Source organism: Scophthalmus maximus, chromosome 8, assembly GCF_022379125.1.
Source record: "Scophthalmus maximus strain ysfricsl-2021 chromosome 8, ASM2237912v1, whole genome shotgun sequence".
In the NCBI taxonomy this organism is placed as follows: domain Eukaryota; kingdom Metazoa; phylum Chordata; class Actinopteri; order Pleuronectiformes; family Scophthalmidae; genus Scophthalmus; species Scophthalmus maximus.
Genome location: NC_061522.1, coordinates 14538091 through 14553467, shown reverse-complemented (window position 1 = coordinate 14553467; position 15377 = coordinate 14538091). Strand labels below are relative to the sequence as shown.

At 41.8% G+C, this 15377-nt stretch overlaps 3 protein-coding genes across 7 annotated transcripts; 2 read left to right on the top strand and 1 right to left on the bottom strand.

Moving 5' to 3' along the window:
• The first annotated feature begins 2725 nt into the window (after positions 1-2725).
• On the top strand, positions 2726-4689 carry LOC118311903 (lysozyme g). Its single transcript, XM_035636032.2, has 5 exons — positions 2726-2885; positions 3216-3293; positions 3477-3691; positions 3795-3945; positions 4440-4689. The coding sequence occupies exons 1-5, from the start codon at positions 2882-2884 to the stop codon at positions 4571-4573; spliced, it is 582 nt and encodes a 193-aa protein (XP_035491925.1). The 5' UTR covers positions 2726-2881; the 3' UTR covers positions 4574-4689.
• A 236-nt stretch (positions 4690-4925) lies between these two features.
• Positions 4926-6754, top strand: LOC118311901 (lysozyme g). 2 transcript variants are annotated; one of them, XM_035636031.2, is made up of 6 exons: positions 4926-5074; positions 5517-5630; positions 5955-6012; positions 6082-6169; positions 6267-6417; positions 6506-6754. In XM_035636031.2, exons 1-6 carry the CDS (start codon positions 5071-5073, stop codon positions 6643-6645), a joined length of 555 nt encoding a protein of 184 aa, XP_035491924.2. In that variant the 5' UTR covers positions 4926-5070; the 3' UTR covers positions 6646-6754. The 2 variants fall into 2 exon arrangements, with proteins under 2 accessions (XP_035491924.2, XP_035491923.2); XM_035636030.2 differs by having other exon boundaries at positions 5955-6169.
• A 370-nt stretch (positions 6755-7124) lies between these two features.
• LOC118311899 (zinc finger protein Gfi-1) lies at positions 7125-15187 on the bottom strand. 4 transcript variants are annotated; one of them, XM_035636019.2, is made up of 6 exons: positions 14959-15187; positions 9242-9440; positions 8777-8982; positions 8427-8552; positions 8171-8336; positions 7125-7632 (listed from the first exon to the last, which is right to left on the bottom strand). In XM_035636019.2, exons 1-6 carry the CDS (start codon positions 15025-15027, stop codon positions 7454-7456), a joined length of 945 nt encoding a protein of 314 aa, XP_035491912.1. In that variant the 5' UTR covers positions 15028-15187; the 3' UTR covers positions 7125-7453. The 4 variants fall into 4 exon arrangements, with proteins under 4 accessions (XP_035491912.1, XP_035491915.1, XP_035491913.1 ...); XM_035636022.2 differs by having other exon boundaries at positions 9242-9512; positions 14959-15168; XM_035636020.2 differs by having other exon boundaries at positions 9242-9512; positions 14955-15166.
• Positions 15188-15377: the final 190 nt, after the last annotated feature.

Genomic DNA, 15377 nt, shown 5'->3' with positions numbered 1-15377 from the left:
CATCTCAGCTTATCAATGTTTACATCATCAGGGATGTCTTAATGAAAATCATCTCATTTCTCCTCGTATGACTTTACAGGAATCTGACTTGTTTAAAAAACGGACAATAAAGAGACTGGCCATGATGTTTTTCTATGGTAGTTTTACAAACAGGTAGGTATCAGAAGTTTACACAATAAATCAGTGGTCCAAACAGCACTAAAAGACAACAACAAAGGTATCAAAAACTTCAGCATGGTCGCCTCCCATCACCCTGCACTCGGCCAGGTCCATACATCCCATCAATCCTTATTTCAGTGTGCACGTTTTTCATTTTGTACTTCAGGTCATTCAGGTGAGAGATAACTTGAGTCGTCTAGGTTCAGGTGTTATTGCTACTGTGCCCATTAAAAAAGAGCAACGTTTTAAGCTTGAATTTCCACAGTGGCCTTTATGGTTTTGCCATGTGAGGTTCCATCACGGAAGAGAAGGCTGCGTGAGCTCATGACAAAAGTGAAGATGAAAAATGAAGGTGCCTCCTCTTTGATGTGATGAGTGAATGACATTACTCCAAATTATGTGAAGGCTATTTTCTGGAAATCAGATGTTTTTTCGATGGTGAACTCAGTCACCCGGGCCTACGCTTACAGGCGAACAATGGATGGAAGTGCAGACAGGATGGGCTCAACGGTGAAACCGAAAGTATGAAGTAACCACACAATCAGAGTGGACATAAAATAGATGAACCCACCCAGCACTGAAAGTCGCAGGATCGACCTGTAATCAATCATTGTTTTAATTGTTGATGAATCTGCAAATGATTTACTCGATACTCAAAAACCCATTGATTTATAAAATGAAAGACTAGTAAAATTGGCCCATGACACCTTCAAATATCACGTATTAAAATGGGAAAAGGTGGAACTGGGGGGATTTCACAAGGGGGGAAATTACTTCAACTAGTAATAGTATATCAACAGATGCAGATTCATTTTCTTTCCATCAACTAATCGACTGACAGATTCATTGTTTCAATTGATGCTGGAATGCCAAATAGTGCACTGCAGACCCCCATATATTCCCATAATTTAGCCTAGCACCTTAACCCACTTGTCCTCACACTGACACTAAAGGACCTGTGCTGCTCTGTTCAGCAGGCTGTTTACTGTGTAGAGTTTATCTTAATGTGGGAGGACGCAGCAGACGAAGTAAAGGAATAGACTCAAAATAAATAAAACCACTAGTTTAACAGACGCCAGTTACGCTTGACACTACGCGTGATTTATTACAAAACCTTAACAGTCTGTGGCTGCGGCTGAAAAGCAAAAGAACTTCAGATGGGGCTCATGTGACACGAACACTTCATTGTTAATGATAACATGGTGCAAAAATAGAAAGTGGGGGCTAATCTAGACGGGTATACTTGCAGTTGTTATTTCCCCAACAAAATCTTTGTTGATTTTTTCTTCTTCATATATTCTAAATAAATGGAAAAAAACCACTCACTCGAGTCAAATAATCAAATACAGGCCTAAAAAAAAGTCAGGGAGGAAATTCAGTTTCCCTATGAGTCATCTGGACTCAATATCAGTGGCTTCTGGTCAGTAGTTCTGTTCACAATCCTTGTCTGTGTTGTCAAAGTGAAAGGCCTATACCAAAACAGGCTTCCTCCACTTTACACAGGCACTCTCATTGAGTTTAAAGTCCACTGAGTGAGTTTTATAGTTTTCTAATTGAAACTGAATGATGTTTGCACTCTGCGAGTGAAATATTCAAACACAAGACAAATATTGTGTTTTCTTTATTATTATTTTTTGAACATGAGATACGCCGCCCTGTCAAAGAAATATTCTAATGTGCATTATGTTGTACACATCTGACCAAAATTCAGTCTTAGATAGTTAGCATCTTTGGATACCTAAGGATCTCACTTGAAATTTAAAGTAGTTTAATTTAATGTTTTGTTGTTTGGCTGCACCACCGCCAGTTTGAAATGACAAATGATAATATGTTATGACTGAGCACATTTCCATGAAGAAAAAATAAGGAAAATTACAGGAATAGGCACATTCACTTTTAAGTGTTTTTTTTTTAAACTTGTGTATTTGGTCACACCATGTATTGTCTGGTGCTGTTGTTTGTTTACTTCTGTGCAGAAAACCGCGTTCCTGTTGCCTGCTTGTCGGAAATGTTGCTTTCTCAAGCACCCAAGAAAGAATAGAAAAAATGGAGCATGTATGTTTACATTTGTTGCACAGGGCTCTGATCTGATAAATGAGCTGATGTGATATTTCAGGTATTATTGTTGCAGTGCCCAGAGCAACGTTTTAAGCTTGATAGAAGTTCCACAGTGGCCTTCATGGTTGTGCCGTCTGAAGTTCCATCACGGGAGAGAAAGCTGCGTGAACTCATGACAAAAGTGAAAATGAAAGATTAAGGTGCCTCCTCTTTGATGTGATGAGTGAATGAAATTACTCCACATTATGTTGATGCTTAAATACAGAATATTCTCTCTGCGATGTGAGCTCATTATGAAGTCTACTGAGGAATAAAAATGAACAGATGTGTGCATTATTATTTCCAAATCTCAACACTCCTAAAAGAACAGTACCCAATCAACAAGAGTTTCCTATAGGACGTATTGCAGAAATCATGTAATGTCTAGATGTATGGTTGTATGTGAAGGCTATTTCCAGGAAATCAGCTGTTTTTTTCTCTGCTGGTGAACTCAGCCACCCGGGCCTGCGCCCCCTACAGGCGAAATAACAGAAGTGCAGACAGGGTGAGCTCAGCGGGGAAACCGAAAGTATGAAGTAAATATAGAGTGGACCGACCGGCACGGTGTCGAGACCTCTCATCGATCATTCCAGGTGGATCAGGACCTCCAGGCGAGAAAACAGCAATGGGTGGGTAGTTTTACTGCTGGTGTGTTAACTTTAGTGAACGTGCTTGCGGTATGATGGTTGTGAGAGTCTGAGGCTTCGGGCTAATCTGTGCTAGTTTCTGTCAAGACTGAGCAGGAAGCAGGACCCAAATGCAAAGGTGACGAAAAAAGATATTTCATAATAAAAGAAAACCAACATAAAACTAAAGGTGTCCACGAAATGTAGCAAAACACGATAATCCAAAGACTGGAGCCAGGGGGAAAAATGCAGAAACAGACAGATCATGACAGTTTCAGTGTGCACTGCAGGTGTCTCGACAAAATAATAATCTAATAAACCGAACATTTCTAGGTTATGCAAATATCAAGGACGTTCAAACCACTGGAGCTTCCTGGAAAACGGGCCAGCAGGACAAACTGGGATACTCAGGTAAAACGCTGCAGCAGAGAAACACACCTGGCAATTTGATCTCAAACAGTGGAAAATGGGATGAAGAAGGGAATCCTTCGACCATCTCTCGCTCTTTCCATAGTTATACACTGACAGGCACAAGAGTGCTTTTGTTGTGCTCATGCAATAATCCTGTTTTCTGGTGGATTTCTCCGCTGTAAGGTGTGGAGGCATCACACACTATGGCAGAGACTGACAGTGGCAGAATGAGTAGGTACAAGTCCAAGATCTTCAATGTGGGACAAAAGTGTGGAATCGACCCGGCTCTCATTGCTGCCATCATCTCAAGAGAGTCCAGGGCTGGAAATGTTCTGCATGACGGCTGGGGAGACTGGAACCCACACAGGAACGCGTACAACGCCTGGGGACTGATGCAGGTTCGTGAAAAATATTTTGTTGTGCTCACATCCTCTTTAGTAGAGCTTCATAATCGCATACAATAGCACCAGCATTCCTCCATTTTCATTCCCGTTCCTGTAGGTTGATGTTAATCCGAGTGGAGGTGGACACACTGCTGAAGGTGCATGGGACAGTGAGGTACACCTCTGCCAGGCCACCGGGATCTTGGTTGGTTTCATCGGCCGAATCCGCAATAAATTTCCTGGCTGGAGCGGAGAGCAGCACCTGAAAGGTTTGTTTCACTGAATCATTCGTCTCATACATGCTTTTCCCCCTTGACTTTTCTTCACACTTTGTTTAGCCCCTAAGAATTTACATTGTCCATGCTCCCCTTTTGATCACGTCCATGTGTAGGACATAATGCACATCATTGATGACATGCCTTACTTAATGCAAGAGGATTTGAGTGTACAGGCCCAGGTCTTGTATAGCTTTTTCTTGAACATAATAGTTTCCCTTCATTCTATTTCTATGTAAGGAAACACACAACTTATGGTGCCTCATGAATTACAGTACACCTCATGTGTTATAGCCATAAAAAAACTGTTTGCATTTCTTTGCCTTTGTCAATTTCTTCTCGAGAACGAACATTGACCCAGCACTGTGTTTAAGCGCCCTAACTGAGAATCATCGTCTCTCGTGTCGTGAATTCAACCTTCCTCACGGAGAACAACCTCGTCTCCATCATCTCGAGATTTTACCCCGACCATCCATTTGTCTCTGCAGGCGGGATAGCGGCCTACAACATGGGCGATGGAAATGTCCATTCCTACGCTGAAGTGGATGCGAACACAACAGGTGGAGACTACTCCAATGATGTTGTTGCCAGAGCTCAGTGGTACAAAAGGAATGGGTTTTAACAGCTGAAGCTGTCCACTCCAAGCCTCTGAGGAATCTCCTGCAAATAAGGAATGAAACATTGTGAATGTGTGTCATGTGTCAAAACCTGAGCTTAATAAACATAATGCAAAGCAAAGAGTTATTTTCTTCATTTATCACATTATTATTATTGTTATTATTTTATATACTCTCACTGTGACTGGGTTTCACAAAGTTATAAGACTTTTTGTAATTTTCAACACTAGTAATCATTATTTCATTTACTGGGTCAGATGAATGATTCTGGTGTTGCATTTCAGATTCAAAGTCCCCCTTTGCCTGTCATAGTCAGTGTTTCGTGTAAGTCACATGTCTTATCTTTTGCCCTCGCCCCCTCCCACAAACTGTCTGGGCCAGTACAAGTAAGGCCAGAGAGGGGGGTTGAGCAAACACACCCATCCGGTAGATTAAACAGTCATCAAGCAGCAGCTCTGTTGGCAGGAGCTCTCGTGCTTCAAGGGGACTATCTGAGGACAAAATGGGTAAGAGAGCTTGTCCACTGATTTCCAACTGCTTGGGACCCATAACCTGGACTTCCCTGCTGAGGACAAACTGGAATATATTTGTGTTGAAGCGGCACAGTAGTCTCCGATTCCTTTCCGTATTTTAAACACTTATCATAACATCAGTGGAGTATTCTAAACAAGCCAAATGATGTTGGTAGTGTTCAGTTAACTAATGTCACTTTTACTCTTAAAACGGCTGTTTTTGTCATGATGAAAAAAATACTTTGATTGTTGTAGTATATTGTTCATATGTCCTCTGGTATATTTTAACTTCTAACGTACAATTACTGAAGATCTTGTTTTAAAAGGATTCTACGTTCTCACCTTTGACAAATGTAACAGTAAAGCCCCTCTGGGTCCTCCTGCTTTGAAGGTGTGTTAATATAAAATGTAATATTTGCACGTTTCTCTTCCCCAGGTTCTTCCTCTTCCTCTTCGAGTTCTTCTTATTGTAAATATGGAAACATCATGAAGGTGGAAACTTCTGGAGCTTCTTCGGAAACAGCTAAGCAGGACAGTCTGGGATACTCAGGTAAACACTTTGGTAGAGAAACACAGGAACTGATTTGATCTGACGCTGTTGAAATAATTGGGCTCCCTCATCACCCAAGCCACTATTTGAACATGCTTCTTTCAAGTTTGTCCGTATATGTTTATGTTGCTTGCGTTTACTCGTGTTCCAGCATATTTGCGTCTCGCACCCTGCTGCTTCTCTTTTTTAGTCTACTGTCTGTGCCACCTGTCTGCCTCTGATCAAGTTTGCTCTTATTAAAAGCAACTTCACTGCAGACCTGGACGCACAAACAGTTGATGTGACGCCATAATCCTGTTTTGATTTTTTTCTTTTCTTTACAAGGTGTGAGGGCATCACACACTATGGCAAAGACTGACATTGACAGGATGGAGAATTACAGGTCGGAAATCTACTCAGTCGCAGATAAATTTGAAATTGACCCAGCTCTCATCGCTGCCATCATCTCCAGAGAGTCCAGGGCAGGAAACACATTGGATAACGGCTGTGGAGACTGGAACCCACGCAGGAATGCGTACAACGCTTTTGGACTGATGCAGGTTGTAACTCCTGCTTTTTTTTTAGCTGACATCCTCGTAGTGGAGCTTCATGTTAGAATACAATAACATGAGTGTTCCTCCGTTTTCATTCCTGTAGGTTGATACTAATCCGAGTGGAGGTGGACACATTGCTGAAGGTGCATGGGACAGTGAGGTACACCTCTGCCAAGGCACTAGAATCTTGGTTGGTTTCATCGAACGAATCCGCAATAAATTTCCGGACTGGTGCACAGAGCAGAAGCTGAAAGGTTTGTATCACTAAATCACTCGACTTGTACATGCTTTTCCTCTACTTTGTTCTTCTCACTTTGCAAGCTTAATTCTTTATAATTGCAGGGGGGATAGCGGCCTACAATATGGGCGATGGAAATGTCCATTCCTATAGCAAAGTGGACGAAAACACAACCGGTCGAGACTACTCCAATGATGTTGTTGCCAGAGCTCAGTGGTACAAAAATAATGGTTTCGGCAGCTGAAGCTGTCCACAACAGAAATCACTGACCAATCTGCTGCAAATAATGGAAGCTGTGTGTCTTGTGTCCAGCCCTGAGCTTAATAAACATAATGCAAAGCAAAAACCACAAATGAAATCTTTTGTGTATTACATTTAGTATGAAGTCTTGATGTGATCATGTAATAGTCACCGTTGTTGACGCAGCATCAGGTTTTACTGCCGATTAATCCACATAACTTGTAGTTTGTTTCAAATGCCTTTTAAAGTCTGTTAAAGGTACAATTTATGAAATGTTAACGTTTGGACTGCTGGTGGAAAGTAAAACCCAGCTGTAATGTAAACCTTGAGAGAAGATTGACAAACCACGAGGGGAAAATACAACATCTCCCTGAAAAACCCCCATGGTCAGTGGCTGTCATATTTTGTAATGTCGTTCCTTATTTTAAGGACCATGTGATTTTCCCAGCTCTTGACATGCTGTTAAATAAGAAAAACACAAACGACCTTAAACAATGTTGTATATAGATAGTTAGACAGAAATATCTTTTACAACTTAACAAGATCACAGTCGACTCAGGTCGACCAAGTTTCTCTTTTGCTACGTGAACTACGAAGTAATCTCCCGAAACTGCGTTGTAAACCTGTGAGAAGGGTAAGAACAGCATCCTTCTGTCCTCAGTGACATATGAACATATAAACAACTTTAGCTCTGAGTGAAAGTTCTGACTTGGTCACAAAAACAACGCGGTCGGTCGGTAGCTGTCTCTCCCGCGGGTGTATTCCACAGCTCATTGCGGAAGGCTGAAGATGTCGACGGGACCGTGTCGGAGTCAGTGGTGGGTGCAGTGGTGCTCCTGGTGCTGCCGCAGGTCCACCTTCTGCTGGAAGCTGTAGAGGCAGCGGGGGCAGCGGTAGGGCCGGTCGTCCCTGTGTTTGCGGCTGTGGGTGATGAGGTTGGAGCTCTGGCTGAATGCCTTCCCACAGATCACACACACGTGGGGCTTCTCTCCTGGAACATTGACTCAGCGTGAGTCATTTGAATAAACAGGATATTCAAACTGCATAGCTTAAAGAGACCGTGCTGTAACATCTTAGACAAACGATTAGGGCGCATTGGCTTATTTAATTCAGTCTACTGTACAGGACGTGCACCATGAAATTGCTTGTTTTGTCCCAGCGTCACATTTTGAAACCCACGGATATATAATTTACAATGACATCCTGTTATTTGAGAGCCACAGACCAATGCATGTTTGGCAATTTGCTTAAAAAAATATATACTTAAATGAATTCCAACATCTTATGAAATGCACATATTTGCTGAATTAGATAAGAAGATTGATATCTCTCTTATATCTAACACAACAAACACTTGTTTGGGTAACAGAATATGTGTTTAGTTGAGTTCACATGCAAGGCTGGGCTATGTGTATGTGCTGGAAGCTTAAGTGATGTATACAGTAGAAAATGAGACCTCAGTTCTAGTGAATGATGTCAGCTATGGACTTAAATACAGTCGAGCGACCGAAGGGTGCACATAAACCCACCTGTGTGAATGAAGGTGTGTTTCTTCATATCAGACTTCTGGTGGAACCTTTTGCCACAGTACTGGCAGGGATACGGCCGGGTGTCTGAATGTATGAGCAGATGAGTGGAGAGGGTGGAGGAGCGCTTGAACACTTTTCCACACACCGCACAGCCAAACGTCCTCTCCTAAAACAACAGGCACCGTGGTTGTGGATTCTGAAGAGTTTTACATCACACGTGCAATAGATTCCACATGAGAAGAGATGTGATGCTGACCTTGCCCCCGCGTGGTGACTGCACTGTACTTGTCCTGCTGGACTTGACGTGTGCTGCCGACAGGGTGGCGCTGCTTCCATGACTCCTGCATATGTGAGTCTTCAAACTAGACAGACATGAAAATATCTGCAAGGACAAGATGAATACAATTTGAACGCTGAAAAACCAACCAAGTAAACAAAATAGTCACAGACTTCCGGAGAGGGTAGGGTGGGGCGCTTTCTCCAGAGATTAATAACAACTTTAAACTTTTCTTCAAATACTGCAAATATAAATAACAATGTCTAATTTGTTTCTCTCTAAACAATCTAAACAAATAGTGATTTTACTGTAAAGGAGGAATGGCGTACTTTGCTACAGAGTGGACACTCTTGCCTCGGGCCACTGGCCTTGGTGCAGCCACTGCTCCTGGTCTCCCTCAGAATCTGAGTGTGCGGAGTCAAGTTCACATGAGGTTTGGACCTTAACGCTGGTGTGGCAGGGCCAGAGTGGATTTTCTCCTCAGGGATATAAGTATTTGAGCTGAGAGGACTGCAGGGCTCAGCAGTTCTACAGTCTGAGGACAAAGGCAGACATGATTAGATTCAGAAAATTTTGAGATACAAATTTGAATATTGGAAATGCCTAATCAGTGTGTCTTGTGCTTTGAACCTATCACGGTTGTGTAAACAATGTTTTTATTTGTTATCTCAGCTCTGAGAAATGCAATGAGAAGCATTTCTTATTCTTCTTTCTGTCTCTGGATAGTCCTTTGAGAAATTTTTCAGATGAAAGTCTAAATAAATAAACAAACATGACGTATCTCTGTCACCCACCATAAGATCTGGGACTTAGTGGCTGAAGGTGCCCACTCCCATGTGAGTGACTGGTGTTATCATCGGGTGTTCCTGCTGCGGAGTACTTCAAAGAAGTATCCAAGGACCCAAACGGTTTTTGTAGCTGGTTGAATGTTACTGGGCTCGACCCAGGGCCGGGGCTTCCTGCTGCGGGCCGAGGGTGGTGCAGGCCTCCTCGCTTCACCAGGAAAGAACGAGGCATGATTCAGAAGGGGAGGACCACCTGCTCTACACCTGATATCAAAATTATCTAGAGGGGGACAAAAAATAATCTTGATTGCTTACACACTATTCCTAGCCCTTTTAACTAAGCATCCCAAACTGTAACGTTGTCTGCCAAAAGACACACATTTCCCAAAACTCTTAACACTATTTCCCTGTTTGCACACATGATTCTGATTTGTTGAACGACTTGTGCAAAAGGGCAAAGAGATAAAAGGGCTATGGGGCAGTTTAGTAGTTAAGGAACAATGGATCAACATGAAGGAAGAGGAAGAGGAGGAGGAGGAAGGGGAGGAGGAGGAGGAGGAGGAAGGAGACTAGTTGTTTCAGATGAAATTCATGCGACTCTTGTCGACCATGTCCTTGTCCATGGGATGTGGATGAGGGAGGCTGGGCAAAGAGTGCAGGCCTATTATAATACAAACCTTCAGAGAGAATAATAGGTAAGTAATTGACATCCTCTCTACTGTAACCTTGGAGTCCTGTACTCTGCGCTGTCACCCCACATACATGTACTGTAGCTGTTGTGCTGTATGCTGTCGGAAATGCTTTAAATCACTGCACCATATCAAACCATTTGCTTAGAGAGAGGACAGATTAAATTTTGTCTACTGTATGTAAAAACTCATTTTTTGTTATTGTTAGGTTATTATTTACTACAGATTTTTTGTCGCTGCTCAGACAATATTTCTACTGTATTCTATATTACATTTCTGTAAGTAATGTATACATTGGTTGTGTGTTTATACTGTGTTGCATAATTTAGAGTAAAGAGTTGTCGTACTTGGGGAAAACCATAGGCGTCATTCATGCAGTAACAGCTTTTTACAGAAGTGACTTGAATTGATCTCACCAGTGTTTAATGGCAGTTTGTAGTGTGTATGTCTGTGTGTGTGTGTGTGTGTGTGTGTGTGTGTGTGTGTGTGTGTGTGTGTGAATTTGATGGCTTTTGTGTGATGTCTGAAAGCAGTTTGGTTTTGACATGGAAGTGTGAAGTTTGTGAAAATAAGTGTGCAGTTATGCAATTGTGTTTAGGCTTTTGGGAAATGGAGCATTTTTTTTTTTGAAATGTGTCTTAACAATCGAGAAAAACTTTAATAACTTTGTATATTTTATGGACCCCATAAAACATTACCTGTACTCAAAGGAGCCGTAACCTAAGATCTTCTAACCAACGCTTGGTAGTAGTCCCTAAGTCAAGCCTGGCAACCAAGAGTGAGTGAGCTTGGACTTGCCAGAACTGTACATGTTTTTAAACAATTGCTTGAAACATATTTTTACAGGAAATATTTTAATATTTTATTTTATGTTATCTTTCTTATTTTTATTTAGCCTTGTTTTGGTCTGTGCTGTTTTCTCCCATTTACTTTGCAAAGCACTTTGTAACTGTATTGAGATGAACTTTATTTTATATACATATCATTATTATTATTATTATTATTATTATTATTGTTATTATTATTATTATTATATGTGCTTTGACATGATGTTACTAAAGGCACTAAAATGATGAAGCAAAGTGTTGCACAAGATGTTGGTGTTGCCCTCAGGAGGGCAGCAGAACTGTACATCTGATACTTTGTTTCCTGCCTGAATCGGTTTAACATGCTGAATTGTTGCTGCTGTTGAGCAGAGAACATAAGTGTTGTCATGAGAGAGAACACAAAAATGTCGTGTTGACAAAATGTCGACAGTGTAGTTCTGTTAGTGTACTGTGACCCTTTCGCAGTACACTAAAAGAGTTTACCTAAAGAATAAATGTTACCCGTGCTACCTGTTTGGTTACTTTGAGGTTTTCCTCGTGGTGCTTTCCGTGTTGTTCTGATCATTTGTCCATGGTCATTATCAGTCTACCAGTCCCTCAGGATCACTTTTTTCTCATATCAGACCAAATACTCTTTTTTCTCCTTCTGACTCGGCTGTTTAAATTTTACTTGACAAACTCCAGGAGGCCTTGTCATCTGGAAGCCTACTTGAGATTAAAGGCTGCAGAGAATGTTCTCCCGTACTCTGAGCTTATTCTTCTTCTTCTTCTTCTCAGTGACAGTCACATTGCAGGTGAAAGCAGCCAGAGTCTGATTGAAACTGACACTCGGACCTTAATTTCCAACAAAGCTTCTTCTTTTTTTTGGACGATGTGACAAAAACAGTCACTGCAACGCATTTCACGCCTCTGTACTCGCAGTGGAGGAGCTCAGTGGACGGCACATAATAAAAACATAAAGGTCACATGATTCTTTGCATGTTCAAGCTTCTTTATTTTAAGACGCTTGAGAATTGAACAAAAGAAGCTGTTTACAATAAATTATCTGCTATACACACTCAAGACAACTCCTTTATTTTAACACGCTCTCAGATCTGTAGCGAAGATCACAGTAAACCATCGCTCCACGAGAGGACAGACGGATTCACTTTACAAGGTCTCCTCAGACAATAAGAGCCTTGCGTGCTTTCATGACATACATTTTAAGATTCCTACAGAGACTACAGACGTCTGTGTAAATACATTTTGTGGTTTTCAGATTCTTGAAATGTGGAGCACAGAGAGGCCAAAGATAATATTAATTCCGTTAGTCCAGTGTGGTTCCCAACCAGAGGCACAGGCCCACTCCAAATTAGAGTTGTTTAACGGGGTGTTGGTGATTCTTTTTTGAATAAGTTTACCTCTTTTAAAGCTGAAACATTTATCAAAATAAGACCATAGAGCTAGCAAGCATAGATTTGTGCAATGTGACAAGGGGCCACAGCTACCCACTACACTTTTTTTTGTAAGGATCACAAGCCAAACTGTTGGTTTAACGTCTAGCAAAACACTATAATTCATACGTGTATCATCATTTTAATAAAAATAAAATCTTTCAAAAAGTTAGGAGAAACTCCATTTCCCAAAAAGTAGCAACCCTCCAATGTAGCAGTGTAGAAGTGCAAAATAACTTGAAATGGAAATGTAGTACAGTACTTGAGTAAATGTAATTCCCACCATCAGTTACCCGATGCGCTCAACTACGTAGTGTTGAAGACTTTTCCACATGAATGTAAACTATGCAACACAGATAAAACTGTCTAATTAATTCAAGCAAAACATAACAACGCCACGTTGCGGAAATCAGACAAACTCTGGTTTTGAAATCATGAAAACATTTTTGATGAGAGGGCAAATAAATCGTGGTGATCCTTCCGCCTGGTATCAAATGACTGATTACTGACATTTTCTTCACAGTGGACTTCTTTCATCTCTTATTTGTTTAATATGAGTTAAAATGTCGTTGAATTTTGCCTTGGCATGCGTGTTGTTAGGTGCAGCCTGTTCGTATGTTTGTTTACACACACACACACACACACACACACACACACACACACACACGCACACACACACACACACACACACGCATTAACTTCTGTTTGAAAACAGAAGTTAATGCAAATGGATTAATTCTGTGAGCTAAATAACATTTAATATGATAAATCCAGCTGCATGATGACGCACATGATTCAAATACACATTTCATCCGTACAGTTCTTTGCGCGTAAGGTACAACTTAGTTTTTTGTGCTGTTCAGCTCAGAAAGATGACACTGAACTGGCGTTGAGTGTTGAACAGCACGTGAATTATTAAACAAAGGTCTGGATTCAGATCATCTTTCATTTTATATATGGCAGAACCATCCATGATTTCTACAGACAACTGTGTGTCCAAGTGAGACGTGAGCAGGATTTGAACAACAATCTAAATGCTTTCTCTCAGCGATGAGCAAAAACAGGACGTCTCAAAGATGTTTGATTAAGTTTTTTAAATTTTTTAAAAACTTTCTGAAATGTATGAGCATGCATCTTGTTATAAAACCAACAGCTTTTTAAACCTTTCGGGATGCTTCACTAAGAAACCATAAATAACAATTTTTATTAACTCAATTGAAAACTCTAAGACAATATGATGACCATAACCCTAACCCTGATTCACCTAAATGACCTCAGAAGTAATTGACCACAACTCTTTTTAGCCTATCCTTTTAACTAATAGTATCTAAACAAAACGTAAAGGAACAATGACAAATCCCCATTGGTTTAACTCTCAGCTCTCCAGAGCCATGAAGACAGTACTCAGAAATGAATGAGCCAATACTCACCAGTTTTCACATTCCCCCAGCGCTTCTTAACGTCGCGTCGCACACAACCTTCACACAGGTAATTTGATGAAAGGCAAGACTCCGGTGTCAGACAATTGGAAATCAGTGCGCCACATAAGAATGTGACTGTGAGCCGTTGGTGTTCTGCTCTGCCGGTCAGAGTGATGACAGTGACGAGGAAGTGTCTCTGAGTGAGTCTCTGATACCTCTGAGCCGAGACTCTAACCACACCGCTTCCTCACACACTCACACACACACACACACACACTCACACACTCACACACGATCCAAACACTGCACCCACGCAGGAGCACAGAATGTGTCCAGCACTACTTTTTAAAAACCGTTTGGTGCACACTGGGGGAGATGTGAAACTAAACACAGCATCAAGTCGATCCAGGTGAGGCAGGTGAAGCTGATGTGGGGGGGTTGGGGGTCAACTGTGCTGTAAACTCCTTAGAAAGTGTTGACACACCAAGTTGCCACAGTTGTGTTTCCAAACAGACCATTGAGGTCCGGTTTGAAAGCAGATGGCTGGTGCAACAGCAGATTTCTACAGTATTCAATGAAACCACGCATTAATGACAGAGAGGCATGGCAAGAGAAAACATGAATACACATTTTGTCTTAATGATGCCTGCGAGAAAACCTGAGGGTGTGAGGGACTTTGATATATAGTCCATCATTTCATAAACATCTCCTCAGATCTTATTTGATGCTACACTGTTTTGGTTTGAATCAGGGAGGCCGCTATCGCCGCCGTCGTCGTCCAGTAGTCGACGTATCGGATTACCTTTGCCCGTCAGCTGAGCTAGCTTAGCTTTCCGCGAGCTAATGGCACATTGGATCTTTTCCCCCAATCGCCTTAGCCGTGACCTTCTCCACCATGGTATCCACTACTGAATCCCCATATTTCTCTCTCTCGGTTTTTTCGGCGCCGCCCCTGCTCTGTACAATCGGAAAAACAAAACAAATTGGTGCGGGCCGCACCGCACGACACTGTGTGTGCAGTTTGTGAACATCACTCGCCGACACCTTAAGAGACGTGCTAGGGACAGGAGCCACGACTCCGGGGGTTTTCGGCCTCATGGTTAGCGCGTCTGCCTCCCGTACCCGAGGCTGCGGCTTCTGTTACATTATGACTAGGAATGAAAATCATCAACAGCAACAAAGAGAGAAAGAAACTTTCTTCAAAACCGCCCACTGGCCCTTTAAATGTCAATGACTGTCCACGAAGTCGTATTGCTGCAGCGAAGAAGCCGCACACGAAGATATCTGACCTCGCCAGCTAAGTCACCCCCCGATACGGCACTTTTTTTCTTTCAAGAGATGAACTAACTTACTCACAACCGCAGTGTCTTGGGTCTGTTGTACTTCACTCGTCTTTACGTTCTCGAATCTTTTGCGTCCATTCATCCACGTGGAGCTGGGTTTTTTCTGACGAACGTGGGGGGTTGAGACTCATCAGTCGCCTCGGATTAAAGCGTGTACACAAATTGTAAAAGGAAAAAGTTCCACAGGACAGAAAAGTGTTCTAAGGTCAGGACGTGTTGCTCGGTAGCTAGAGCCTCGAGGGAATAATCCACTTCAAAGCCACGACCCAACTGACCAAAGTAACTTCAAAGCCATGCAGAGCTATTTCTCTTAAAGCCACAGTAACACGCTTACATATGTAAACAGAAACTTCAATATTAGTGCCTTTAACAAATATTGCCCTGAAACCAACACAAAAATTAGAAATGAATCACCAAAAGCTGACCCTTCAA

Bases quoted from the DNA above. Each gene is read 5' to 3' on its own strand.
- LOC118311903 (XM_035636032.2), top strand. The intron at 3,294-3,476 runs GTAAAACGCTGC...CTCCGCTGTAAG, and splicing joins GGACAAACTGGGATACTCAG to GTGTGGAGGCATCACACACT. The intron at 3,946-4,439 runs GTTTGTTTCACT...TTGTCTCTGCAG, and splicing joins CGGAGAGCAGCACCTGAAAG to GCGGGATAGCGGCCTACAAC.
- LOC118311901 (XM_035636030.2), top strand. The intron at 6,170-6,266 runs GTTGTAACTCCT...TCATTCCTGTAG, and splicing joins ACGCTTTTGGACTGATGCAG to GTTGATACTAATCCGAGTGG. The intron at 6,418-6,505 runs GTTTGTATCACT...TTATAATTGCAG, and splicing joins CACAGAGCAGAAGCTGAAAG to GGGGGATAGCGGCCTACAAT.
- LOC118311899 (XM_035636019.2), bottom strand. From the start codon at position 15,027: ATGAATGGACGCAAAAGATTCGAGAACGTAAAGACGAGTGAAGTACAA. The intron at 9,441-14,958 runs GTGAGTAAGTTA...TTCCTGGTGAAG, and splicing joins AGACCCAAGACACTGCGGTT to CGAGGAGGCCTGCACCACCC. The intron at 8,553-8,776 runs GTACGCCATTCC...TTGTCCTTGCAG, and splicing joins AGTGTCCACTCTGTAGCAAA to ATATTTTCATGTCTGTCTAG.